Source organism: Leptopilina boulardi, unplaced genomic scaffold, assembly GCF_019393585.1.
Source record: "Leptopilina boulardi isolate dan_hultmark-lab unplaced genomic scaffold, ZJU_Lbou_2.1 LbouV2_300, whole genome shotgun sequence".
NCBI classification, from domain to species: Eukaryota; Metazoa; Arthropoda; class Insecta; order Hymenoptera; family Figitidae; genus Leptopilina; species Leptopilina boulardi.
In genome coordinates, this window is record NW_026137864.1 from 1,850,405 (window position 1) to 1,877,340 (window position 26,936).

Here is a 26,936-nt window from a genome sequence, read left to right on the forward strand (position 1 = left end):
AGTGAATGTGTCATTTTGTATAAAAAATAGAATAGAAAAATTTATTTCCGAGTAAAAAAATAGCCTCATGAAGATTTCAAAGAAGTTGAAAAGTACAGAGACCCTATTTTTCTTTTTTTTTTTTGTTTGTTTCTTTCTTTTTACAGAAAAACAAAAAAAAGAAAACAAGAGTTGTCAATCATTTTCCATATTTTATCTTAAGCATGACGTTTTGTTTGTTTGATTTTTTTCTTCAAAAATAAATTACATCTGAAAGCAAAAGAAATAAAGATTTTCTCTTTAAATGAAAATGAAATCTATTCTTGTATTCTAGTCTATTTTTGTGCAGGAATCGCAAACACGAACTGGATTTAGCCAACCGCGACGAGGGACTGGTTTTTTATGTTGTGAACAATCTTGACATACACCACGACCACAATCACGACAATGATGTAGAGGAACCTTATCTGAGAATTCTTTATCGCAAACACAACAAAGAATTACTTCCGAGTCAGGAACCCAATACGTAGGCCTTGCAGTGTCTTTAATCAATGCTAAAATAATTTATATGTTTAATTATATTTAGTCAATTATCTTTAATAATTATTTAATATGAAAAAAATTTCTTTGTTATATTTACTAAGAAAATATATATTCAAATATTATTCTAAAAAATTCATTAATTTAAATTTTCAGGATATGTGAATTAAATAAAATTGATGAGAAAAAGAAAGTTGTATTGGAAATAAAGAATTAAAAATTTTTAAATTCTGATATAAATTTTGTACTTAATGAATTTAAGAGAATATTCACATTTTTTTTTTTTTTTTTTTTTTTTTTTTTTTTTTTTTTTTTTTTTTTTTTTTTAATACTGACAACTTACATTTAGAATAAGAAAGAACAGATCCAACAGCGCTGAATGTTGAAACAACGTGCTCAGAAACTTTTCTGACACTAACATCTTCTGTATTTTTGGACTCGTTATTCGAATTTGTCTCTTTATTGTAACAAAAATCACAAACTCTAACGGGTGTATTCCAATTTCTCTCTGGTACACATTTTGTTCTTGACGAACATGAAGCACAAAAACCTTCGCCACAAGAGCGACAATGATGTTTTGTGTCCGTAGGTCCAAATAAATTATTGCACTTATGGCAGTGTTGAATCTCATTATTTGGTCGCCAATAAGTTGGAGCAACTTGATCGGCAACCCAAGCGGTTATTGCTTTCGTCGGTTGTAAAGAAACATTTGTTACAGCTTCACTTAAATAGGAGACTCCATCGAGTACTCTCTGAGCTGTATTTTGTGGTGTAATACTGATATTTGTCTGTAAAATTTGTGAAAAATTATAAAAAAAAAAAAATTCAGAACATAAATCATTAAAAATATATATAATTTCTTTTTTAATTCTAAATTTTTTTCTAATTTTCTGATTATTTCTTTTAAAAATATTCGATTTTAATTTTACCGTATTCCAAACATGAGTGATTTCAGAACGAACAGACACATCCTCGGGATTCTTATTACCATACCAATATTGACGGCTTCTGTAAATTTCTCCGCATTGCGGACATTCAATTACGTATCCGGTCCATGCATATTTCGCCAAACCGTACCAACTACTGTCATTTTGTGTTTGTGTTCGACTCGTCACTATAACTTCATTTCCATTTCCATGGCATTGTTTGCAAATGTATACTACATTTTCATACTGATGCTGATACCGACATCTTTAAAAAAAAAATTAAAATAAAATTTCAAGAGAATTTTTAAAAAAATGTCCATTTAGTAAATAATATTAAAATATCTAAAAATTTCATAAAAATTAAAAGCCTAGAATATTTGGAGATAAAAATCTATCATTCAAAGTGTATTACTTAATTATTATAATCCAATATTTTTTTTTTTTCTATTCATAAAATTTACTAATCACAATTTCCACAATATTGAAATTATATACTAAATTTGTATTTAATATAATTAAAATAACATCCTTTAAATAATTTATTATATTTACTAAAAATACTCAAGGCAACTAATTGTAAACAATTTTGAGAAATTTAAAAATTATTTACAAAAATTTATAATGTAAAAACTAAACAAAAATACTATTTTTTTTTTTTTTTTTTGCTATTTCCATTGAGTTACTTCAAATAGACAACAAAATTTAAAAATCAGTCTTAAATTTAATGCAAGTATTTAAAAAAAAAATTTACTAAAATCTGTTGAAATCTGAAGACTGTAGGCTATTTTAAATCTCGTTTTCTAATTTTGTCCTAATGTTGCCTCCCGCCCTTTCTAAATTTTAACAATTTTTTTTTTTTTTTACCAAAAGAACTGAAATTTAATACAGTTTTTTTTTCCAAAGTGAAAAGGAAAAATAAGATTCAAATTGAAATTAATTTTACTATCGTTATATAAAAAAAAATTTTTAAATTTACGGAAAAAAAGTTTGTTTTTTTCCTTAAATTTTATAATTCTCGATTACAATTTTGTTTTTTTTGCAAAAAAAAAAAAAAAAAAAAAAAAAAAAAAAAAAAAAAAAAAAAAAAAAAAAAAAAAAAAAAACAATTACCTGGTATCACTTGTATGTGGTTTTCCTTCACGAAGATGGCCCATACTATTTTGACATCGACATCCACAACTAAAACATTTCACAGGACAAGTGAAATATTGATCGGGAAATAGAATAATTGAAATATTTTCAATTTCACCAGAGAATTTGTCATTGAGAATTTTTAATGTATTGTAAACTAAATGCGGTTTTCTTGCCGATCTAACAGTTGTATTGTCTAATTCATTTCTAATTGCCAAACGCAATGGTTCATAATCAGTTGGAGGATTTAAAGTTTGAACTCCCACATATTTAATTGAACTGAATGCCTCAAATTCCAATCGCATTTGAGCGAATCGTGTTCTTAAAATGTCTTCTGCACTTTCGGCTGCATCTTTAAAATCATTATTATTATTATTTTTTTTTTTTGCTTTATTTTACAACAATTAAAATTAGAAATAATATGTAAAAATAAAATTACCATTTGTTAATGGACTCGTGTGTCTTGTTTCGTGAAAAATAATTACACTCGGTCCTAAATTACTGACAGAACTCAAAACTCCTTCCCTCTGACCAACAGCCTGCAAAGCTGATTGAAAATGATGACTGTAAGCGCGAGAGGCTGCTCCCAAAAATGTAAATAAATCACGATGTAATCTTTCAGCACGAGTTCTATAAACAACAATATCAGAAACTGCCAAAACTTTTAAAAGTAATCTTGTGCGTTCATTTTCATGTACAGTTACACCTGAAAAATAGAGAAAAAAAATTGTCAATTTTTTTTTGTTTATCGCATTTCATTGAAATTTATTTAAAAAAAAAAATAATAAATTACCTAAAAGTCCTTCAGTGTCCAAGCAAATAATATTAAGATTTGGATCAAAAGCAGCCCAAACGCCAAGTGTACATGAGCTTTGTTCATTTGATGTTTTAAAAATTTCTCTACCTTTAAAAAATGTTTGATTAAATGTATGACTTTTACCATCACCTGTATTGCCAAATATTGAAACAACTTTAATTTTTAATTCTTTATCGTTACAATTCAATTTATTGATAAATTGTTCAACATTAGAAACTTTAAGACGTTCCTTTTCGTCAATGAGAAGAAAACTTTGTAATTCATCAAATGAAAGTGATGATGATTTTGAATTAATTCCTTGTAATTGTGATGAAACACCATGTAGAGATAAATTATTTCCCCCTTGATTAAATGGTATAGTCAATAATTGATTTTCATCGCGATTATTTATGGAGAGACTGTCTAAACTTTCCATAATTGCTGGACTTGTTCCATCAACACGATGGCCATGCCAAATTGAGTGAGTTTTACTTCGATAATCTAAAGCACTCATTTTGCCCTTTTCTGGAGTTTTTTTTTTTTTTTTTTCAGTGCATGGTATTTTAAACCTGTTAAAAATAGAAAAGTTGATCTATAATTATTTACAAAGACTTTCTCTATTGGTTTTTAGTTATTCTATTTTCATTCTCTAATAATATAAAAATGTTTGAGAAAAATATTATATTTACAAAAAAAACGTTAAATAATATAAATAAACATACAATTAAAATAAATTTATATATATAGAAGTTTAAAAAATATATTTTTAAATTTATAATTTCATTATGAATAGAAATTAATACAAAAATTATCAATACACGATGAACAAAAAAGGAATAACAGTAATATTGATAAAATTATAATTATAACTGTCAGAAGGTTATCCTAACCCTAAAATTGTTTACGCGCATATAATTTCGTAAATATAAAAAAAAATAATTTAATTTTCACATTTCAAATGAAAAAAAAAAAACATATTACTATACAAAATAGAAATAAAAGTTATTTTGCAAAAGAAAATTGCGGAAAAGAAACACTCGAGGACACCAATTGAAAATTTTGTCAACAACTACTGCGCAATTTCCAATATAGAAATTTAATAATTTTCAATATACTTACTTTATAACAGTCAAAGTAAATTACTTTTATGAGTAAATTTATTGTTATTTAATGTAAATTTCAAATTTAAATAGTTTAAAGAAAATGTGAAACAATGTTTATTTTGAAATAAATTCTAAACAACAATTACGACGCAAGGAGACGCGCCTCCGCCATCATGAATACCTTTACTTTGCAAACTTCTATTTTAAAAACGCAAATTTATCAAAACAAAATTTATCTATTTCTGACAACTGTATAATCGAATTTATTAATTAATGTTTTGTAAAAAAAAAATTAAAACGTATTTTAAAAAGAATGTATTATTCTTACTTTTTATCAAATTCAATGATTCACTGCCGCAATTAAGGGTGCGCTGATAGAATACCTAAATCCGACTCCCGTGCCTCTACCAATCACTTTATTTAACATTGAAATATTAAAAACATCCTGATTGGCTAAAATTTTCTGCATGTATTTATTTAAAATTATTATTATTATTATTATTAAAATGGTTTAAAACAAAAAATTGATAATGAAAATTAAAACTCTTTTTTTATATCTATATGTTTTTGTTCAGAGAATTATTAAAATATGAATTTTGAATCTAAAATGGCGCAAAATTTATTAAAATTACAAAAAAATGACAAATTTTTTTTTCAAACTTTTAAAAATTATTAGACACTAATTTGTATTTTATAAATTTATATTTTTTTCCTATTAATAACAACTTAATTGGAAAAATTTTTTAAAATTAAAGAATTACTATATAGAATACTAAATTAAAAATCTTAAAGTGAAACATGTTTACTAAAAATTAATATTTAATACGGTATCTAGTTTCTAATTAAATCTCTTACAATTTTTTATTATAATTTAAATTAAAAATAATCTCACTAATTACAACAAAATTTATAAATTAATAAAAAATATAAAAAAGAATTTTTTATTTAAAAAAAAATTCTAATAATTAATTCTAAATTCCAATTTCATTAAAATAAAATATTATATAAATATTATATTATTAGTAAAAATTCAAAAAAGAATGAAAATTATTTAACAAATGTTTTGCAGAATTTTTTTTTATTTTCAATTTTTTTAGTTTCCTCGTTGTACAATAATATTCGTTATTAAACCAGTACAGGAAAATAAAATTAAACAGAGAAGAAATAATATTCGATCGATGTAATGCGATGCGGGACGACTGATCGAAGGAGGAGCGATTTTTTTTTTTTTTTTTTTTATAGCATTACATATTATACACTTATAGATTACAATTTTTATCAATTACATTTACATATGTATGTTCAAGTGAGTGAATGTCAGGTGTATGCATTTTATTTGTGTATAGATAAAATCTTAATAATATACCAAACAAATGAAAAATTCTGTTTGAGACTTTCATTCGTTTTTTGAAATTTGCTATAATTAATATTCCGCAAAAAAAAAGTACATCCAAAATTTACTTACAAGATGTTTAACTGTACAATTATATTGATTCTAACAAAAAAAAATTAATAAAAACAAATTAAAATAAAAATACAAACCTCTAAATAAAACTAAAAAAAAAAATTAAATTCTTAGCTGCCAATCGAATTTTCGGCAAAAAATATTTATATAAAAAAAAAAGAAAAGTAAAGAGCAGTTGGATCGTATATATTTATAACAAAAGTCTCAAACTACGTTAAGACGGATTCTCAAAAAAAGCATTAAGCTTCAAAGCCAAACAAAACTTATTTCATACTTTTTTTTATTATTTTTTTCTTTTTTCTTTTTTTTTTTTTTTTGATAATGAATTACTGCATTTCACACAAATTCAATTATACGATGTTTTTTTTTTCTTCAAGTGGAGATGAATGTCTTATTCAACTAATTTACATTATTATGACTGTATAAATTGTGTTTCTTACTACACGTAAAGGCGATGGCAGCTGTTTTTGTCCTCTTTCTTTCTTTCTTTTTTTTTCTTTTTTTTTTTTTTTTGTTGAAATTTATCCATTCCGCTTTTCTCTATGGCTATTGCCTCGCAACAGTCCAATCGCACCGGAGCAAATATTTATAAAAAATAAATAACTTTCAAAGAACATTTCTCATTTGACTAATATACGTTAATTTAATATCTGTAAATATTAATAAATAATAAATCAAATAAATAAATAATTTGTATGTTTAGCATCGTTTCGCGTATTTTCAATATACGATTTATAAAATACATTAACGGCTCTCAATATTATTATTATTCTTATTTTTTTTTTTTTGTTCGCCGTCTTTAATAAAAAAATATTATGTATATATTCGATTTTAAGCTTGCGTCTCTTATTTTCTGGATTTTCTCCTTTAAAAATAGGTGATATAGTCGATCATTTTCCAGATAATTAAAAAAAAACATTTTTATTTATAAATATTTAAAAACCATTCGCGAATATAAGTTTTATTTACATATAAAGAAACAAAAATTGATATATTTGTATATATATATATATAAATGCTTCCTAAAGAGGAATTCGTACTTTGATTATTTTTTTTGATATTAGGTTAATTATTGTTTGGAAAATATTCTTTGTATTTAAAATAAATATTTAAAATTTATACTCGCGAGGGTTTTTTTCTTTTTTTATTAAATATATATAATATATCAAATTGCAATTCATTTGGTTTTTGCTAATCACCGTAAAATTTCTTAGGTCTCCCTTCTTGTATTGACAAAAAAAAAAATCACTTGTAAAAAAGTGATGATTAGCTTTTGGTGATTTAATTATTATAATTACTCATTATAAAGTTAATTGATATGGTTGTATATCAAATCATCGACATTTTAAAAGCGCATCGCGTATTATATTGTCGACTATTGTAATACGAGATACAAAAATATTATTGTCTCTTTAGTAAACATATGTATATGTACTGCAAAAGACACTTTTTTCTTTATGATATTTTTTTTTTTTCAATATATGAATTTCGTTCTGAGATGAATGCCTCCTTTGCAATAATAATATTATTATTGATGTCTCTTAAATTCAAAAGATAATAATTTTTTGCTTTATTATTTTAAGCATTTTCTATATAAATTTTTTATGCCTTGGACAGGCAAAAATTCGTTACCGTTGTGCGTGTAGTAAGGGTTTTTCTTTTGTTTTTTTTCTATTCCCACCTATTTCTGTATGTTGATGATTTTTTTTTTCTATTTTCAATTAAGTACTTTTAACTTCTTTCTTGCACTCGATATTAACAATATCGACTCATTCAATGGCGAGGGATGAAAAATGTAGGTGTTTATATAAAGATGTCTCTTTCTTTTTTTTTTAAATGTTCAATGGGAATTTTAAAGATCAGATTCACCATAAAGAGCAGTGGAGAATGAACGATAATCGAGAGCACCTGGTGCTCCACCAGGTCCTTTAAATGGAGGCATTCGTTGTATACAATATTCTGCCTGATCAGGTGGCAATTCTCGTCTGAGTTCATCGGCTAGAATGTAAGGCTGAAAAATCAAAATCAATTGATTTTTTTAGTTGAATAAAATTCTCGATTTCTTTTTAATTAAAAAAAATCACATTATCCCACTTTAATAATTGTTAAAAATCGATAAAACTTCGTCTAAATATAAATTTTAAATTATAAAATTCGTCTTAATAGAAAATTAGGCCTTATAAAATTTGATTTACTGTAAATTCGAAAATTGTTGTAAACTATCAATTAAAATATTATTTAAATTAACAACATCGACAAAAAAAAGTTTAAATTTAAATAAATTGATAAAATAAGAATTATATTAAATTTTTTCAGAGTTTGAAAATTTAGTTACTTAAAATTAGTGTAAAGTTATTTAAATCTGTTTAAAAATATTTTTTTTTTTATAATTTAAATTTAAAAATTATTTTTATATAGTTTAAAAAATATCTAAATATAAAAAGAATTTCAAATTTAAATTATGTTGTTCACGTACAAATTAATAATTAAAAATGTATTTATAATCAGAAATTAAAAAATGACAATATAATAAAAATTTTGTTTAGTTGCAAAAAATTAGAGAATATAAAAATAATACATACCTTGTCTCCAGCGAGAATACGGAAGCTGTCTATGACTTGTTCAGCAGTGTCTGTATCCGTGGACTCGCGTGTCATAAAATCTAAGAAGGCGTCAAACTGAACATAACCAGAATTATTGGGATCAACAATAGCGAGAATACGTTGGAAGTCAATATCTCCTTGTCTGTCTTTTCCAATTGAGTATCCCAAGGATACAAGACACGATTTGAATTCCTCAGGTGCCAATCTTCCTGTTCTGTTCTTATCAAAGTGATTAAAACTGCTTCGGAATTCGTTTAGTTGTTCTTGCGTAATACCCTAAATAGTAAAAAAAAAAAAAATGAATAATTTCAGATACTAATATAAGTAAATTATTATTTTTTTTCAATAATAAAGTTGAGAATTTTTCAATATTAATTTTATAAAAATTAAATAATATATTTTATATTCTTATAATTTAAAAAATGAATAATTTTGTTTATTCTATTTAATTGTTTTGTTGAATGGATAAAAATTGAAAAGAAAATACCTTTGAGTCTCGTGTTAGAATTTGATTTTCGACTTCATTAATATTACGATTGATTGAAGTGAGAAGTTGTTCCCAACCAACGCGTAGAGTTTCCATTGTATATTGTGTATATCTATTTTCAAAGATCATTCCCTCTTGGACGGCCTGATGAATCTTTTCTAATTCCTCGAGATGTGCCTTATATTGATAAACGGCTTGCTCGTATTCTTTAAGTCGAAGAAGTTGATCTTCAAGTGTGCCCTGAAGTCCTAGTCCAATAGCGGACACAGCGTCCAATTGACGTTCTATCCAAGGACCAACGGCATTAGCCTTCTCTGCAAACTGTCTACGTAACAACTCATTATCTATTTAAAATAGATTAAGGAATAATTTACACAATTAAATTAATCAAACGTAAAGAAACTAAAGTCTCGTTGATTTTGTTTCTAAATTTCAATTCCAATTTCTGTTTCATTTATTTTTGCATATATTTTTTTTTTCTTTTTGTTAATTTGAAACTACTTAAATTTAGCACTATAACCTTTCGATTTTAATAAAGTGCTTTAAAGTGATTTTTATATTTGTATAAAAAGAATGTACAGAAAAAAAGTGAATTAAGATAAAATCTCTCAAATAAAAAGGATACTTTGCTGTTTGCGAAGTTCTGCAGCCAATGTGCCGTCACGTTGTGGTACCAATTGCCTGACGTCACTCCATTTTTTAGTAAGATCCTTAAAAATAATTAAAAAAAAATTAGAACATTGAAATCGCTATCAAAAAAAAAATTTTCAATCATAAACTTCAGAAACTAATATTTAAAAATATTGAAACTACTATCGAAAATTAAAATAAAATAAATTATTTCCCATATTACTCATAATAATAAATTTTTAAAAAAATTATTTCTTCCCAGTTCAATTTTTTGTTAATTTTATTAAATTATTTCATTTTCAAAGTATAAAATCAAATCTTAAACATATCAAAATTGTTTTAAAAACAAAAAATAATTAAGAATTAAAAAAATTATTTTGCAGAAACTAATTATTTAAAAATAGTGAAGTATTTAAATCAAAATTATTTCAAGATAAAAACCGAGGCATGAAAAAGTTAAATAAACACATTAGTATATTGAATATTTGCTAATTGATAAATACATACGAGAGCAGTAAGTGTCGTATATGGATTTTCAAGACCTCCAGGAATCTGAAATTGTTTGACTATAGATTCCACTTCACGAACAAGGCCAACAATTGAATTATATTCTTTGTCAGCTTCACCGAGGGTTGCTTTAAACGCAGCATGAGCATCCATTAGGCCCTGAATTTCTTCCATGGTATGAACAATAAACATATCAACAAGATCTTCTCTGGTCCCACCCAACCAATTGTTAAACGGCTATAAAAAAAGATAATATAAAATTTAAATACAATATTTTATAAATAAAATCTTAATTTTCTTCATTAATTCTATTTTATAATTTTACAATTATTTCCATTCTTTCTTTTTTTCTTTCCTTTTTGTATTTTTTTTTTTTTTTAATAATCGAAGAATGAGAGTGTATTCATTTAAATTACTTTTTTCTTCTATTTCTAATTAGAGATAAATTTCTTCTTACCGCAGCTCGTTTAGCAAATTCCAAATGCAGAATATCAATTTTCTCGAGAATGCGTTCAGCTTCGTCGAGGGCTTGACGTCTGCGTTGAGTAAGAGTTCCAAGACGATCCCATTGATCGCAAATTCGTTGACATCTTGAGTTCACAGAAGCACTGTCGTGATATTCCAGTGTACTAGAGAAAAACAGAAATAATATTTAAATAAATTATAATAGTAATAAATTAAAAAAAAAAGACAATTTTAAATGTCTTAAAAAAACTTATTAATATTTCCTTGTTTGTTAAAACAGTTATTTATTTTATAAATCATTTTAATAAATTAATTTAATTTTTTATATTACAATTATTATACAAATTTTGATAGAATTTTAAAAAACATCAAATTTTTATTTCACAGAACTTTTATTTGTCTGAATTATTAAATTTACGCCGAAATTTTTTGGCTCAGTTGAAATTCTGTTAAATGAAAATTTGGTTAAATTAAAATTAAAATCGTATAAAATTTATATAAATAAATAAATATTTTTTTTAACATTAAAAAAGTAAGTTAAATGAAATATTTAAATTGCAAAAATAAATTACTAGATAGTAATAATATTAAAAAGAAAATTACTTAAGTTCCTGAGCGATGGCAGCAATTTGCTCAACACGATCCTGATGGGCAGCGAGATCAGATTCAAAAGCCTCATGCTTTTTCTTGAGTGCTTTCAATTCGTTAAGTTTACATTGACGGAAGTGTTGAGATGTCAGCATTTCCTCTTTACCAGCTGTCCAATCCTCGTGAGCGTCTGCTTTATGTTTGAATTTTTGTGCCAAATGTTCTAATCGTTCAAGGCGCATCATTTCTGACAAAAGCCATTCTTCAAACGCCTTTTCAGCAAGTTCCAAACCTAAAAAATTATTTGAAAAAAAAAAAATGTTTAATTAAATTATTTAATTTAAATTAATTCCTTAAATAATAAAATACAATTTTTAATAATTAATTAAATATTTTAATCTTGATTACCTTTCCATGCTTTATTGATATCGGAGACCATTTTTCCCTCGGTTGGCATATAAGCAGGACGATTGCTTAGTCTGAGTTTTGTTTGAAGAGTGTTGAAATTCGTTTCAAGTTTTGCTTTTTGTTCAACACGTGGTGGTTTATGTTTACGTCTATAAGTTCTATATTCCTCCAATTTTTTTTGACAACCCGCTAATGAATTGTCAGTTTGTCGACTAGCGAGCCAGGGCATTGTCCTTCTGATCCATTCCAATAGATCAGAGGCCAGTCGTTCATATTCTTCCATTAAACGTTCATTTTCTTGATTTACCTTCAAGACCTTGCAAATTCTGTTGGCTGCTGTTTCGGCCTGTATTTACCCAATCCATAAAAAAAAATTACATTAATTTCTTTAAATTTAATTAAATTAATTTTCAATTACAAAATAAAAAAAGCTACAATTAAAAAGCGTAGGTTATTAAATAAATTTTTATCATTATTAAGAGATTCGAATTTCCTTTCTGTTTTTAGCAATCATATATTATTTTTAACAACAAAAAATTAATTACTTGATTACGTTTATTAAATAATTATTTAAACATGTTTCTGATAATTGATGTAATTTTTTAAATCGTTAGAGTGGAAAAATTCTCATTATATGTTGAAAATTGAAAACTATGGGAAATTTATTTATAAATAAGTTTTTAATTATTCATTAATAAACGTAATATAAAATGACAATTTTTCTTTTAATTGCTTTTTTTAATTTTGTTAAATAAGAAAAGTTATTAATTTTCAAATTCTGTGGAGGTATAAAAAATTAAACAATATTTTGTATATCTTCTGCTCTGTAGCACCGTTTAATGACAATGATACTCTATGCCTTTCCTCCCAAGAATTTTTTTTTTTTTTTTTTTCAAAAATTATAAGAAGTAAAAAAACAACTTATATGTCAGATTTTAAATACAAAAATTAAAAAAAAAATATTTAAATAAATAAGAAAAAAACACACCTTTTGGGCACCACTGAAGCAATGATAATACGAAGAAACATAAGTCATCACAGCCCGTTCATCAGGCATTGCTGTGTTTCGCATGTCTAAAAAAACACAGTCAAAAAACTCAAACCATGCATAGTTAGATCAAACATCCTTCTCTTTTCTTTCGATCCTGATTATTTCATTAAAAAGAAAATTCTTTATTTAAAAAGAAAATTTATCCCAATTCTTCGTTTATTTACAATATTAAATTATTTTTTTTAAAAAAAAACCTCCTACGGAGTTATAAAAATTTGCAATTTGAGATAAATTATTATTTTTGACTAAAATTGTAACAATTTTTGTTAAGTTCTTTTTTGTTTGATTATTTAATTTAATTTTTTCTAGAAAACATAAGAAATAATCAATATTTCGATAAAACTTCTGAACTTGTTTAAAGAAACCTTAGATTTAACTTGATTTTTAAGAGAAGGAAGCTTAAAAAAAAGGGGGTCGAAGGGACGGGGGATAAATGCAATTAGAGATAAGCGTAATTAATTTTTAAAATCGATTGTTAGAAGGCCACTTGATTATGGTTTGTAATAATCTCAACAATAGGATGAACAAAATCACACGCGGTTTATTTTGTGCTGACCTGGTGCGCACCCTGGAACGCGTGATAGTAGCAGGATACGTAAGTCATGATTGCACGTTCATCCGGCTTTGGAGTGTTGATCAAATCTAATGAATATAGCGCATCATATAAATTCCCGAAATTACTAACGGAATATTATCTCTTTAAACTTTAATCCAATATTAATTTATTTATCCGGAAGGTAAAAATGAATAAGCCCTAATATTCATTAGTTACAATTTTTCACAGGAATTTGAATACAATGTAGAAGCAAATTTTCTAGTTTATTAAAATTTCATTTTTAGTATAGAATTTTTATTTAATAGAATTTAAATTTAATATAATTTCTATTGAACTCGATTTTCATTTAAAAGAATTCTAATTTAACTGAATTTTTATTTAGCAGAATTCTCATTTAACAAAATTTCGACTGAGTGAAATTTTTAAATTACAGAATTGTTCATTTTATTGAATCTTTATTTTTTCGAATAGGTATTTTTTTTTTTTGAGAAATTGTTGGAATTTTTCAAAAACGACGAATTTTTATTTTACAGAACTTTCATTTAAATCGAATAAATATCAGACAAAAAGATTTCAGCGTAAATTTTAAAATAATCCAATCAGGAATTATTAAGAAAATTAAGATTGGTTAATTTTAAAATTCACTCCAAAATTTTTCTATACAAAGTGTTTGTTTGGATAGATGAAAATTCAACGTTTTAAAAATTCTATCAAATGAAAATACGATGAAATGGAAATTCTGGCATTTAAAAATTTGGCTCAGTCAAAATTCTGTTAAATGAATATTTTGCTAAATGAAAATTTAATTTAATTTTAAAATCCATAAAAAAATTCTTGAATTAAAATTTAGGATAAGTAAAAATTTTGTAATATGAAAATTCGTCCAAATTATTTACGCTCCCCGCGTTTGAAAAGTAGAAAAATATTTGAGATTTGTATAATAATTAATTATCTCCAAAGCCACAAATTTAAAATATATTAAAATTATATTCAAATAAACGAAATTTCGTAACAGTATGGGATTGGAAATTTTCTGAATTAACTCCGTTAAAAAAAAAAACAATTTTAACGGTCAAAATTCAAATTCACTAAAACGAACATTAAATTAAATAATATTTAATAATATTTCATTCACATGAATGTTTAAAACACCTGAAAGTTCATTTTTGAATTTTTTATCAATTTCAATTTACAATGTAGTAATTGAAATGAATTTTTTGTACCAAAAATTTTTCAATGAAAAAAAATATTTTACTTTAGAAATTAAAAATAAAAAAAAGAAAAAAAATGTTAAAAGCAAAAATTATGAAAAGCTCACCATCGGGATCCAACATTCTAGGAATATCGAGGTATTTCTCGGCAACGTCAAAGGCAGTATTTAAATTTTCCAGAGGATTGTCTTTACTGAGTTTATTGTAATCAATGAGATCGGGACGATGACGATGAATGAGAGCGCAAAAAGCGAGACCATCTTTGAATGAAAGATGGAAATTTTGAACATTGACATTCTTGTAGGGTGCAGTTTTACGTTGACACCAAAGAAGAAGACCCTCTTTCGCTGTCATTTCCTCAACGGAAATATCCTGAATTGCGAACCTCAAAATTATGGTCCAAATCATTCCAAGTGTCATCTTCAAGTTACCGTCAACAATTTCTGTTAAAAAATTTTTTTACATTTAGACAATTTAAAAAAATGAATAATTACAATTTAAAACTAATAAAATAATTAAAAATAAATAAAATTATTAAAATTTAAAATAAATAAATAAATAAAATAAATTTAAAAAAGAGAAAATTTAATTTGAAAATTTTTTAATTTAATTTTAATAAAATATCTAAATTTGCTTACCTTCTGCTCCAATGGAGACGAGCTTTACGCCCTTGCTAGCAATATAGTCTAAGGCTTTGTTTACATTGGCAATTTTATGGAAGCGCATTTTTCCACGGTCAGGTCTTGGAAGGGTTTCACCAGAGATCACCTCAAGTAGGAGCATCAATTTCAATCCATTCCTGAAGTCGTCTTCGATTGATTCGATGGCAGTTCCAGCTTTCCGGAGATGTGAATTGCACCATGCTGTGAATGTCTATGCAAAAAAATAATCATTTCATTAAATATAACTATTATTTTTTATAGACATAGTTTTCAAGTATTATTAATTTAACATATTTTTTCTTAAATAAATAAATAATATATCAAATTGAACATTAAATTTTGCGAATTAAAAAATATATTTTTAATACATTTTACGTACGTAAAAAAAAATGATTAATTTTTATAGAGAAATAAATTTTATTTCAAGATTTTTTTATTCGAAATAAAATTATGATTGAACAAAATAATACATAACTTTTTTTTTTCTTATCTTTAAAATAAATGTATACTTTATCTTATTATTGTCTTTGCAATGTTATTTTTATCTTGATTAACATTTCAAAAATTTGACTGTAAATTTACTGGAGTTGAAGAAAGAAAAAAAAAATATTTCTTTTAATAACTACGAATTCGATTTTCATTCCAAAGGAGCTACACTGATATTTTTAGTTTTCTCAAAATACATTCAAGGTGACATATCAGAATCATTAAAAAAAATTTCGAATCGTCAAATTTGTGGTACAAAATATAAACTATATTTCGTTTCATAAAATGAACAAATTATTTCAAATAATAAAATTAACTATTTTTAATTTAAATCAACTTAAATTTTATTAACTCTTATATTTAAAAATATGTTTCTAAAAAATTCATTTTTTACTAAATTTCTTGAAATTTTTAATTTTTTTTTTAAATAAAACCTGATCATAATTATAATCAAAAATTTAATAAAAATACAATCTGATAAAGCTGAAAATAAAATCCAATTCTAGATATTAAATTAATTGTGAATAAAAGTAAAAATATTTTTTAAAATTAGAAAATAAAATTGTTTGTTATTTTACTATTAGAAATAATTAAAATTGAATGGATTAAATTTACAATGTTAAAACAAAAATCAACGAAATGATGAAGAATTTAACGAGTGGAATTTTTTTTTTCAAAAAGCAGATATTGTTTCTACACGTCTAGGCATTTGGAACTTGATTCATCTTGATACAAAGAACTATATTTAGAATTGAAATAGGAGTAGTCAACTATTTTCCCAGCAATAGGAAACTCGCAAAAATTAACTTTAATATTGTATGCATTTTATTAAAACAGGAAACATAAGAATATGATCATTTTATAAAAAGGAATTGAATTTGCCTCTAAATTTGCTTAGAGTATATTTTAGTAACGACCCCAATCTCTCATTATATATCTAGTGTCCTGGTTCCTAAGCTTTGCTTCCTATCGCTCAGGCAATGCTTTATAATATCTTGCCCATAATTTACTTATCGATATTATTGAAAATAATTACAATTCAAAAAATTGAAAATAATCCTTAAAACTCCATCTAAAACTAATGTAAAATGTTTCCAATTTTTTACAATAGTTAATTAATTTTTTTAAAAAATACAATTTTTAATTTCAATTTCAGAATTAGTAAAAGTTATAGGATATAATAATAATTTAACTACTTTTGAAAAATAAGATATTTTAAATTATACTATTAAAAAAATTTCCTTTAAATTATTATAGTTAAATAACAATTTTTAATTTTGCTAAAACAAAAATATTTTTAAATATGAAATTTTGAATGGATAATTAATTTTTGTCTTAATTTAAATATATATATATTTTTTTTCAATGACACTAATTTAAAATAAAAATTTCATTGATGTGGAAATATATGAAATAACATTTTTTTTTTTAAATAAAATACTTGCTTTTTTAAGATTATTAAGAAAATTTAAAATATCTGTAAATTATGGAAAAAACTGTACTTCTTAAATAAAAAAAAAAAAAAAAGAAGGTTGAAGGTAAACATTTTTTTTCTACAGAAAATTATTGAGTGAAACTTAATACGGGTAGCGTAAAGCATGGCGAGCCAAAATTGGACATGAGCCACCTAAACCTTACAATCTATTTGTAAGACATCGGTTCCTCCCGCACCAGTTGCATTAACACACATCAAAAACATTTATTCATCCCTATAGGACCGGAAAATAATTTTGAAAAAAATTCATCTTTTTCTAACTAGCCTTCAACAATATAAAAATTAAATTAAAAAAAAAAATTAATTAATTTAATGATCATCGGTGTATTAAAAAATGAAAAATAAAATTAAACGATTAAAATAATTCGTTAATTTGTACTATAATATCTAGAATTATTAAATCTAAAAAAAAACGATAATTAAAGATAATATCATTTTAATTGTAAATTTTTTATTTGTAAGAAATAAAATTTTATTTTTTATTTTAATTTTTGTAATTAAATTCAAATTAATCTTTCATTAATCTTTTCATTGTTTGTAGAGAATGTGAATAACAATATACATTTAATTAAAATTCAAGTCTCTAGTTTAAAGCATGGAAATAAATGAAAATAATAGAATTAAATTGCAAAATCAAGTGATAACAAAAATTAATTATTTTCTTAATTTAACAATATAACAGTAAGTTTTATTTTATTCGATGATAAAGAATTCATAATTCTTTGCATATCGGAATTTATGAAGTATTTTTAAAAAGCTGACAAAGATAAGAAGTTGATTTTGTATTTTATCTATGAAAGTATAGAGAATTATTTAATTGTATACACAATTAGTGATTTATTCAGGGCTTAAAGTAATATTTTATTCGTTCAATTTTAGATGAAAAAAAAAAAAAATTTCTTTTCAAGAAAGAGAATTCTTTTCATAAAAAGAAAAATTTTTAATATTCAGAAAAAAATAAAATTTCAAATTTTCTTGTACAAAAATTAAAACAGAAATTTAATCTTATTGTTTACTTATTAACTATAATGTTGTTTTTTTAAATAAATAATTTTTATTTCACGAATATTATTTAAAGAGATCAACTGAGTTTAATTTATTCATATCGTAAATATAGACTAGATAACAAGCTACTCATGTAACAACCAATGATGCATGCGAGATGTACAAAATAAAAGAAACGAAAACATTTAACAATTTATAATTCAAACGATTGTATGTATTACAATATAAATAGTGTAATAACATTGAAGTTAAAATACATACACTTTGAAACTACAATACTTTTTTAAATTAGAAAAAAAAAACACTTGAATTATCCGATTTTTTATATATAACTAAAATTCAATTACAAAAATTTTTTAAATTAAATTTAAATATTTAAATTCTGTAAAATATTTGAGATTAATAAATTTTTTATTACTACGATTATTTGCCATTTTAAAAATATAAAAAAAAAAAATCACAAAAATACTCGAGAATTTTTTTTTAAATTTCTAATAAGAATTTTAATATTATAAAATTACTTGAAATCTGATATTTAATTTTTTGCACTTGGTAATTTGTTGATTAATCGAAAATTAATTTGATTTCATATAAATAATGTTTTGTCCCAAAAGCAACAGGTGTCGTGTGTAAATTAAAGAAGAGCAGGTGAAAAGGTTTAGACCGTTAAAATGCGAAACTACTACATAAATACGTAACGTTCACGAGATAAATATTCGTTTCGGTTGTACTAATGCTCTTTGATGCGCAAAAAATAAGAATTTTTTAGCAACGAGATTTTAAAATCAAAAAAACTATTTATTTATTTAAAGCAAAAGATGAATGACATTTTGAAATTATTTAATTATTTTTATTTTCTATTTTTTTTTTTTAATTTATATACCAAATTTGTAAAAAAAAATTAAAAATTTCTATTCCCTACAATTTATTAAAAATTTGAATGTTTTTTTTTTTTTTTTTTTTTTAATTTGAAATATTTGTTCTAGTTAGCGATCACTGACTTTGACCCATCAGGTAGGTAGGTAGGTTTACGGATTTATTTCTGAAGCTCTGCAGTCTCGTAAAGTCAGGTCAAGGTGCAACAAATGATTCTGAGTTTTGGCTTATTTTAACTTGGAATGTCTCTCCCTAATGGAACATCATTCAAGCTCTACTTCTTTTAGTCCTAAAAGCATGAAGCAAAACAACAAAGTTATTATCATTGCTATTATTATGTATTATTAAATAGAACATTCATTTTAACTGTATCAAAAATTGAATTTACAAATTAATATAAGAAAATTTTAAAATCACTTCGAGAAAATTTTATTTTTTATTCTTTGTAAACAAAATAATAATTTTCAATGTGTTTTTTTCGTTTAATTAACTTTAAATAATCGTTTATCATAGAAATGAGAATTTTTATTTATCACAAAATTTCATTATTTAAAGCGTCAAAAATTAATATCTCCAGACTGTAAGAATAATTTTTTGAAATACTATATATCAAAAAAGACATGAAAGTTTAAAGTTCTAGTTTAAAATTTGTACTATACATTTTTCTCTGTACTCTGATGATTTATTAAAGATAATTGAGTTCTTTAATGAAATAGAAAATAAGAATATAAGTATATATATTTTTTCAAAAGTCATATACGTGTATCATTAACATGATTCGATATGAAAGACGTATTTTAAATTTGCGTATATTCACCATCTGTTCGAAAATTACATTGAGCTACTTTCTAAAAATTCCCAATCATTCTCTGTTATAGAAAATAACGGCTCTAGTTTCAGTTTTGAACAGTAAATATACAATATACGAAAAAAAAAAAAAAAATTTATTTCCATATATGAAACTATATATAGGAAATAGATTTATAACTTAACATATTAATTTTGTAGACAATATTTTAAATAAAAACTCATTATAATAGAAAAGTGCGGCAAATTATAAAAAAGAATAACAAAATTTTAATTAACAAACTTTCGGAATTTCGTGAAGAAATATTTGAATAATGCAAATGCATCGAGTCCTTGCACTCTTAACAACACATGCGAATGACCTAAAAGTTCAGTTACCTCCTACTGTCCATTTCACAAATCCTGTCGATCCACTTTCACCCTGAATTCCTAAACTCTTCTACTTTTCTTTTCAATGAAAAAAAAAAAATGTTATTACCCTGACAGAGAATAATAATTTGACAAAATTTTCTGTATACAAATATGATATAACTTCTATATTCTAAATTTTCAATATTTTGAGAAATTCAATTTTTTTTTTTAATAATTTAAGAAAGTAAATAAAAATCTGAATAATTAAATTAATACAGTAATCGATAATTTGACGTTAAATTTAAGATTAAAACTTTCTTATTAATCCAGAAATAAAAAATAAAAGAAAATGTCATGACTTTTCTTTTAAATGTTTAACACTTTTTTCTTTTTAATTTATAAATACAAAGATGTTTCCATTTAATTACAAGAAATGAAAGTATCACTTTTTAAATGTAATTTTTTTCTTTTTTTTTGTTGATAAAATGTAATCATTGCGAATTAATTTGTTTAAGTAATTAATTGAACGTTTAATTATTGATTTAAAGTTATGAATTTCACAAAATAAAAAAATGTAATTTAAAATTAAAAAATGTTTTACTTGAAATGTAAATAAAAAGATTATTAAATATTTTAATATTAATTTTAAAATTATTCCATTAAATATTTATATTTTTCTGAAAATAAATTTATCATTAATTTTACTAAACCAATAATTCAATAAATTATGTTTTGACAATAAAATTAAATATTTTCAATTTAAAAATATCACTTTCACATCCAGAAATGATTTTTAAAAAAATTTTGTTGAATTTATTTCATTATAAATGAAATAATAAATATAAATTTTATTTCTGATAAAGAACTTTAAAATGGAATTTAAAAAAAAACAAATTATATATTTTTCAAATAAATATTTCATTTTATAATTTCTAAAAAGTTATGTTATGAAAAAAAAAAATTGTATTTTCATGATTAAAATATCCGTGAAGAAAATAAGAAGAGCTCAAAGAACTTGACGTGCTTTCATTGAGAATGTTTCTTCATTTTTATATAGTTCTATTCATATCTCAAGTGTTGAAAAATTTCATAAATTTGTATATAAAAACATTATAACAGAGATGAATGAATTGTGTCGTTTCGAATGATGATCATTCTATATATCCGACTAGATAATTATATATAATAATAATATATACGGCATATGTGAGCAATGTTATTTTCAGCACATATATAAACTTCAACGGTAAAGTTCGCTGCAAATAGAACGGAGCATAAAATTGTAGAGACTGTCAATGCACGCGGTGGAACGACCTCTTGCGCTTTACTTGCGTATATATCCATAGACGGTATCCGGATACTTTTCCTAATCTCTATATTAATAATGTCTAGGATATAAATTTACGACTGGACAGCTTCAATCATATATATATATCTTTCAACTCAATTATACTCCTTTTTGATATTTTCTCAATAAATTATTTTACATCAATAATATATACCTGTAAATAGAGAAAAATATTTCAATATTTATAACAATTATAATTCCAATTATTATTTTAATATAAATTCAATAATTATTCCATGGATGAGAAACTATAACGAAAAAAAAAGAAGAATTATTTTTATAAGAATTAAAAATAACTTTTCGAATATAGTATTTAAATTGACGCTTATCATTTTTTTTTCTTCTCGCGTACACGTTTGTTTATAAAAGCCGCTGAGAGAGATCTCGCGAGAGATATTTTTGTGAGACGTCGTTTTTAGACGGCCGTCGATGACGTAATGGGATGCTGGGCATCTATCCTTAACTATATTTCTTCTCATATACCCACGCTTATTTCACTAATTTCATTTGGAATTTTTTTCTTATTTTTTTTTTGCCCCCTCAAGTGTATGCCTCGTTTGTTAATACAATTTTCTTCAAAAAAGAAAAAAAAACTGAAAATAAAAAAGCACAGAATTTTTTTTTTTATGTTAATTAAGTAAACATATACTCTTTATTTCCTGAATATTTTTCATTACGTTAAAAAAAGAAAAAAATGTTATTCTCGAGTTTCACAATGAAGACAAATATTTTTATTCTTAATCCTCATTCCAAGGCGTTTATTTTTTATTTACAACTTTTAAAACATTCTACAATATTCTGAGTCATTAAAAAAAAAAAAAAAACTTGTTTTCACGTCTTTTTACATTATTGGCGCATTTGACGATAAAGACTTTTTTTTTGATAACAAAGACATTTTAAATGAACGATAATCAATAACCATTCGAAAAAAATATTTATAAATTTCAGGGAAAAAAATTCATATGAAAAAAATTTAAAGAAAATTTGTTCACTTTTAGATTATTTATCTTTTAAGAAATTATTTTATTTAATTAATCACTTTAGGCATTAAATTATTATTTATTGCTTGAATTTTCATTAATCTAGTCTATATTATTAAAATATTGCAATAGTAAATTGTTGCACAAAAATTCATTTAATTTCAATCCACAGTAATTGATACATTTAATACATATAAGTATTTTGATTCCAGGATGTAAAATCATAAATGTATTGAATTAAAAAAAAGAAAAAAAAAAATTTTGATCTTAAAATAAAAAAAAAAAACTTAACCTTTAGTAGGCACACGACTAATGTTTATAGTGATAAAAATAGACAAATAATTAATCTAATCAAACGAATGCGAATGAGATGGAAAAAAAGAGAGAGAAAAAAAAAGACTAACAAGTGTGAAAGTGGAATGTCCATTGCGTGACGGAATTGAACGGAAGTTGATATAGAAACGAGAAAACTTGTTATCATCGCATAACAATCGACTTACGTATAAATATATATACATAGTTTAAACTATGGCATGACTGGGTCACCCGATTTCAATCTGAGATTTGGCTCGCGGCCTAAAACTTTCAAAGGTTAACGATCTTTACGCCATCAAAAATTAAATAGACAGTGCGATAATTCTCTTATATGAACGCGTGCCTTGACTTTGTCAGCGAAAATCACTATAATTTGCAAACACAAAAAATTGAATCCTTAATTTTATTTTCAATTCACATTTCAATAGAAATTCACTTTAAGCGCATATATAAAAATTTACTTCATACCAAACATTTATAAGATTATTATATCTATAAATTTATATAAAAAAAAAAATTCAACTTTGTTTTATCAATCTAATTAATTCTAATTTATCTAAAATTCAAACTAATTTTAGAAATTGGTTCTTAAATTGTATTTTCTTTTTTCAAAGAATGAAAAAAAATTGCATTTAAAAAAAAAAGTGTTTTCTTTAGAAAATAAATATTTTGTAACATATTAAAAAAAAACACACATGTTACAAAATTGAACATTTACAAAGATGTGATTACAATTGAAATGTATCGTGAAAAGTATGAGAAATTAATTCGCAATTTGACCTTGAAATTTTGTTAAAGGAAATAAATATAAATTGCTTTAATATGCATGTAAAATAAACTAAAGCGTGACCCACTTGCAAATGAAATGCCGTCATTGCTTGGAATGTGCGGGTTTTGTATATAACTTCTGATTCAGAGCTTCTAAGACATTTTCTCAAGCTAATTTACAGTTAACTCTCTTCAAGGCAATTCATTACTTAATTAATTCAGAAAGTACTTTTTTTTCTATAATGATGGAAAAAAAAAAAAAAAATTTACCTGCTTCTATTATTATGACAAAAGAGTTGAAGAAAGCTACACTATAAATATATATATGTTTAATTTTTCTAACTCTAAACATTAAATCGCAACTGTATTTTTTTTTTACAGAATTTAAATATAAATTCAATGCATAATTGATAGAAATAAAAAAATTAGCGATGAAAATAGGTTTTTAAAAAAATTGTAGCTAAAATTAAATTACACATCGTGAAAGTATAAAATCTTGGCATAAAGTTAGAAATTCAAAAACAAGTTTGATATGAATTTTAAAAGTGCGGAACTTTCACGCATATCGAAAAATTTTGATGAAATTGTATATAACCACAATATGAGTCACTACCCAATTATTTTCGTCATAAAGTCCGAAAATACAATCCGAAGGGCTGCACCACAGCAAGCAAGCAACATGAGCCTGGGGGCCTTGAGCCTCTGCCAAAAATTGGGAAAAACTTCACCTCTACGTGCATACTTGCAAAGTTACACTAAATCAATTATATTTTATCATCACTATTAAATCAAAAGTCCTCGAAACTATTATTCAAATTAATGTCTATTCTCTAAAAGACACGAATTCGCAAAATTAATTTGAAATCAAAAAGAAAATATTTAAACATAAAAAATATATCGAAATTCAAGAAATTTGTTATACGGACAAACAACAACAACAAAAAAAAAAGAGAGAGAGAAAAAAAACAATGTAATGAAAATAAAGGAAAAGAATTTAAAAAGTATTATGTAAAACATTGGAAATACCTATATCTATTTTTAAGACACTGCAAAGGAAGTAGAAATTCAATGATTTAATACCTATATAAAATTTAAGAGATTCTTGAATTTTGAAAAAAGAAAGGGAAATCTAAACAAACCGGAACATAATTAGTAATAAATTAAATACCTTTCGTTATTCCCAAGGCGAACTGGTTATCTGGCATTTCGCACTTTTGCTTTGAGGTTAGAATCGTCAGATGCGTTTATATATATCCGTATTATATACAATTTATATATAAAAAATATATTCACCCCTCGTAAATAAAATAAACGAATTCTATTTCTTTTTGTTTACCTAAATTCTAAAACACGTTGCACTCCAAAATTACACAAACACCATAACCTCACAAAGCTTTTGCGAATCATACTCTTTTTTTTTTTTTTTGCTCTTAAATAAAAACAAATACGTGTGTATCCTTAGGGTTAGAACTTTCACTCACTTTTTTTTGTTGTTTCTCCCAGGCCGGGTCAAGAAGACCCTCCCTTTCCCACTCTTCCTCCGGCTCCATATATCCGTCCCCATAGGCCTCCATGTCGTTCATCCTTTCTCGTTGATGTCGTGTGTTCCTTTAAAGTGATAACTTCCTGGTCACTTTATTTTCAAAAAAAAAAAAAAAAAAAATAATCAAATTTTTATCACTTTTTGATTTTTATTTCGTTTAATGACGAAAATAACTTGTTAAATATTAATAACGTTTTAACCGCGGTACAGCTTCTCACTGGACCCGCACACTACTACTTTACTACTACTACTACTACTACAACAACAATATAGTGGGTGCGAGTGTATAAAGAAATGGGGGTATGGAGAAAAAAAAATTTAAAGAGAAACGAACGTGAGTAAAAGAGTGAAAAAAAAGAGAGAGAGAGAGAGAGAGAGATAAATGAGAAAAGTGTCTGAGAAACGATGGAGCGATTTTAAAGCGGTGTATAACGTACCCGCCAAGCCCAAGAAGACAGTTCGTGGTCGTTCTTTCCCTCGCGTTGACCCCTCTGCCACGAGTCTGACACGATTTGCTCGCCGGCTATCGGCCGCCGCACAAGCCCCCAGACCCCACCTCCATCAAACACAGAAATAAGCCCCTTTTCCCCAGTAGTAGTGGAGGTCCCTTGCCCCAGCCCCCTTCACACCACAAGTGCACAGGCGCCTCACTTTCAAATTGAGAACGACATAGACGTAGGAAATAAGTTTTAACCCCTTTATTATTTTCCCTTAAAAAAAAAAAAAAATAAATAAAGTTGTAATAAATCTTATTGCACCTATAAAAAAGTCTTCAAATTACACCAAAATAATTAGAATAGCATTTACTAAAAAAAAGCCCCCCACCCCCCCCGAAAAAGCTAAAAGGAACTGTCTATAAGAAAAGGATTTTAATTATTTTATGTTTTACATCTATATCAATCTGTAAGAAAAAAAATGTTTCACCCACAATATTATAAGCTTTTTACAACCAAACATTTTAAATATTGGCAACATTGATTCAATATTAAAATTGCAGCAATATTGCAGAAATATTATAATGTTGGCAATATTGTTGCAATAGTAGGGGGAATATTGAAAAAAATATAACCGATATTAATATACAGAAAAACTAACCTGTTTTTTTTTATATAAAAATTTTACCCGTATAACAGATTTAAAGAACGTGGCATTTATATATATATATATATATATATATATATATATATTGTAAAAATAGAATTACACTCCACCGTGAAACCTCCTTCACCCACGCACGGCAAAAATAGTATATATGATAAGGCCGCAATCCTTGAAACAATAATCTAAACTTCATGCATGCGTACATTATGAACACATTAGCTCATAATGCAAACACAGGTGCGTGATAAAAAATTATCATCGCGTTTATAGAATAAAAAAAGATCTTGTTTTTTCACTATCATAAATTAAAAATTCGTGGGAAAAATATTTTTTATTAATTATAAAGAAAATTACTAAATTATAGATAATACATTGCCAGAATTCCTAATAATAATATTATAAATACACAAGCAAGTAATTGTTGACATCCAATTCTAACCTCAAATATTGTATATAGAAGAAAATCTTTGATTTGAAGCATAAAGAAGTAAATTTTCAATATTTATCAAATAGTATTTTAAGTAAACTATTGTATTTTATATAGTTATGTAGTCATTTTTATAGAATTTCACTTACTCTATTTAATTTTTTGTTATAAAAAATAAACTCACAGGAAGCACAACAAACAATTTTTTCGTTAAATTTAACACTTGCGCGCATGCGCTCGCACAACTGAAAAAGTTAAGCCGCCAATTTTAAATATTTTTAAATTTTTCTAAAAAGATACAAAGTTATAATTTTTTTTTTTATTAT

General features: G+C 24.7%; 2 protein-coding genes across 8 annotated transcripts; both read right to left on the minus strand.

The window, feature by feature from the left end:
- Positions 1 to 284: 284 nt before the first annotated feature.
- On the minus strand, positions 285 to 4,890 carry LOC127282542 (zinc finger FYVE domain-containing protein 1-like). 2 transcript variants are annotated; one of them, XM_051306844.1, is made up of 7 exons: positions 4,804 to 4,890; positions 3,370 to 3,941; positions 3,016 to 3,282; positions 2,556 to 2,928; positions 1,449 to 1,710; positions 863 to 1,307; positions 285 to 533 (listed from the first exon to the last, which is right to left on the minus strand). In XM_051306844.1, the coding sequence occupies exons 2-7, from the start codon at positions 3,884 to 3,886 to the stop codon at positions 310 to 312; spliced, it is 2,088 nt and encodes a 695-aa protein (XP_051162801.1). In that variant the 5' UTR covers positions 3,887 to 3,941; positions 4,804 to 4,890; the 3' UTR covers positions 285 to 309. The 2 variants fall into 2 exon arrangements, with proteins under 2 accessions (XP_051162801.1, XP_051162800.1); XM_051306843.1 differs by lacking the exon at positions 4,804 to 4,890 and adding an exon at positions 4,492 to 4,670.
- A 644-nt stretch (positions 4,891 to 5,534) lies between these two features.
- On the minus strand, positions 5,535 to 26,807 carry LOC127282540 (alpha-actinin, sarcomeric). Of its 6 annotated transcripts, XM_051306841.1 has the most exons (14): positions 25,520 to 25,790; positions 25,021 to 25,172; positions 15,085 to 15,319; positions 14,554 to 14,889; positions 13,232 to 13,321; positions 12,617 to 12,702; positions 11,629 to 11,974; positions 11,236 to 11,512; positions 10,625 to 10,796; positions 10,168 to 10,404; positions 9,656 to 9,740; positions 9,031 to 9,374; positions 8,523 to 8,819; positions 5,535 to 7,951 (listed from the first exon to the last, which is right to left on the minus strand). In XM_051306841.1, the coding sequence occupies exons 2-14, from the start codon at positions 25,120 to 25,122 to the stop codon at positions 7,793 to 7,795; spliced, it is 2,766 nt and encodes a 921-aa protein (XP_051162798.1). In that variant the 5' UTR covers positions 25,123 to 25,172; positions 25,520 to 25,790; the 3' UTR covers positions 5,535 to 7,792. The 6 variants fall into 6 exon arrangements, with proteins under 6 accessions (XP_051162798.1, XP_051162795.1, XP_051162793.1 ...); XM_051306838.1 differs by lacking the exons at positions 13,232 to 13,321; positions 25,520 to 25,790 and adding an exon at positions 26,760 to 26,807; XM_051306836.1 differs by lacking the exon at positions 12,617 to 12,702 and having other exon boundaries at positions 13,236 to 13,321.
- Positions 26,808 to 26,936: the final 129 nt, after the last annotated feature.

Excerpts from the sequence above, each read along its gene's own strand:
- LOC127282542 (XM_051306844.1), bottom strand. The coding sequence starts at position 3,886 with ATGAGTGCTTTAGATTATCGAAGTAAAACTCACTCAATTTGGCATGGC. Across the intron at positions 3,283-3,369 it reads GGACACTGAAGGACTTTTAG|GTGTAACTGTACATGAAAAT; the intron begins GTAATTTATTAT and ends TCTATTTTTCAG. Across the intron at positions 1,711-2,555 it reads CCACATACAAGTGATACCAG|ATGTCGGTATCAGCATCAGT; the intron begins GTAATTGTTTTT and ends TTTTTTTTAAAG.
- LOC127282540 (XM_051306841.1), bottom strand. The coding sequence starts at position 25,122 with ATGAACGACATGGAGGCCTATGGGGACGGATATATGGAGCCGGAGGAA. Across the intron at positions 14,890-15,084 it reads CGTCTCCATTGGAGCAGAAG|AAATTGTTGACGGTAACTTG; the intron begins GTAAGCAAATTT and ends ATTTTTTAACAG. Across the intron at positions 13,322-14,553 it reads TAGAATGTTGGATCCCGATG|ATTTGATCAACACTCCAAAG; the intron begins GTGAGCTTTTCA and ends TATATTCATTAG.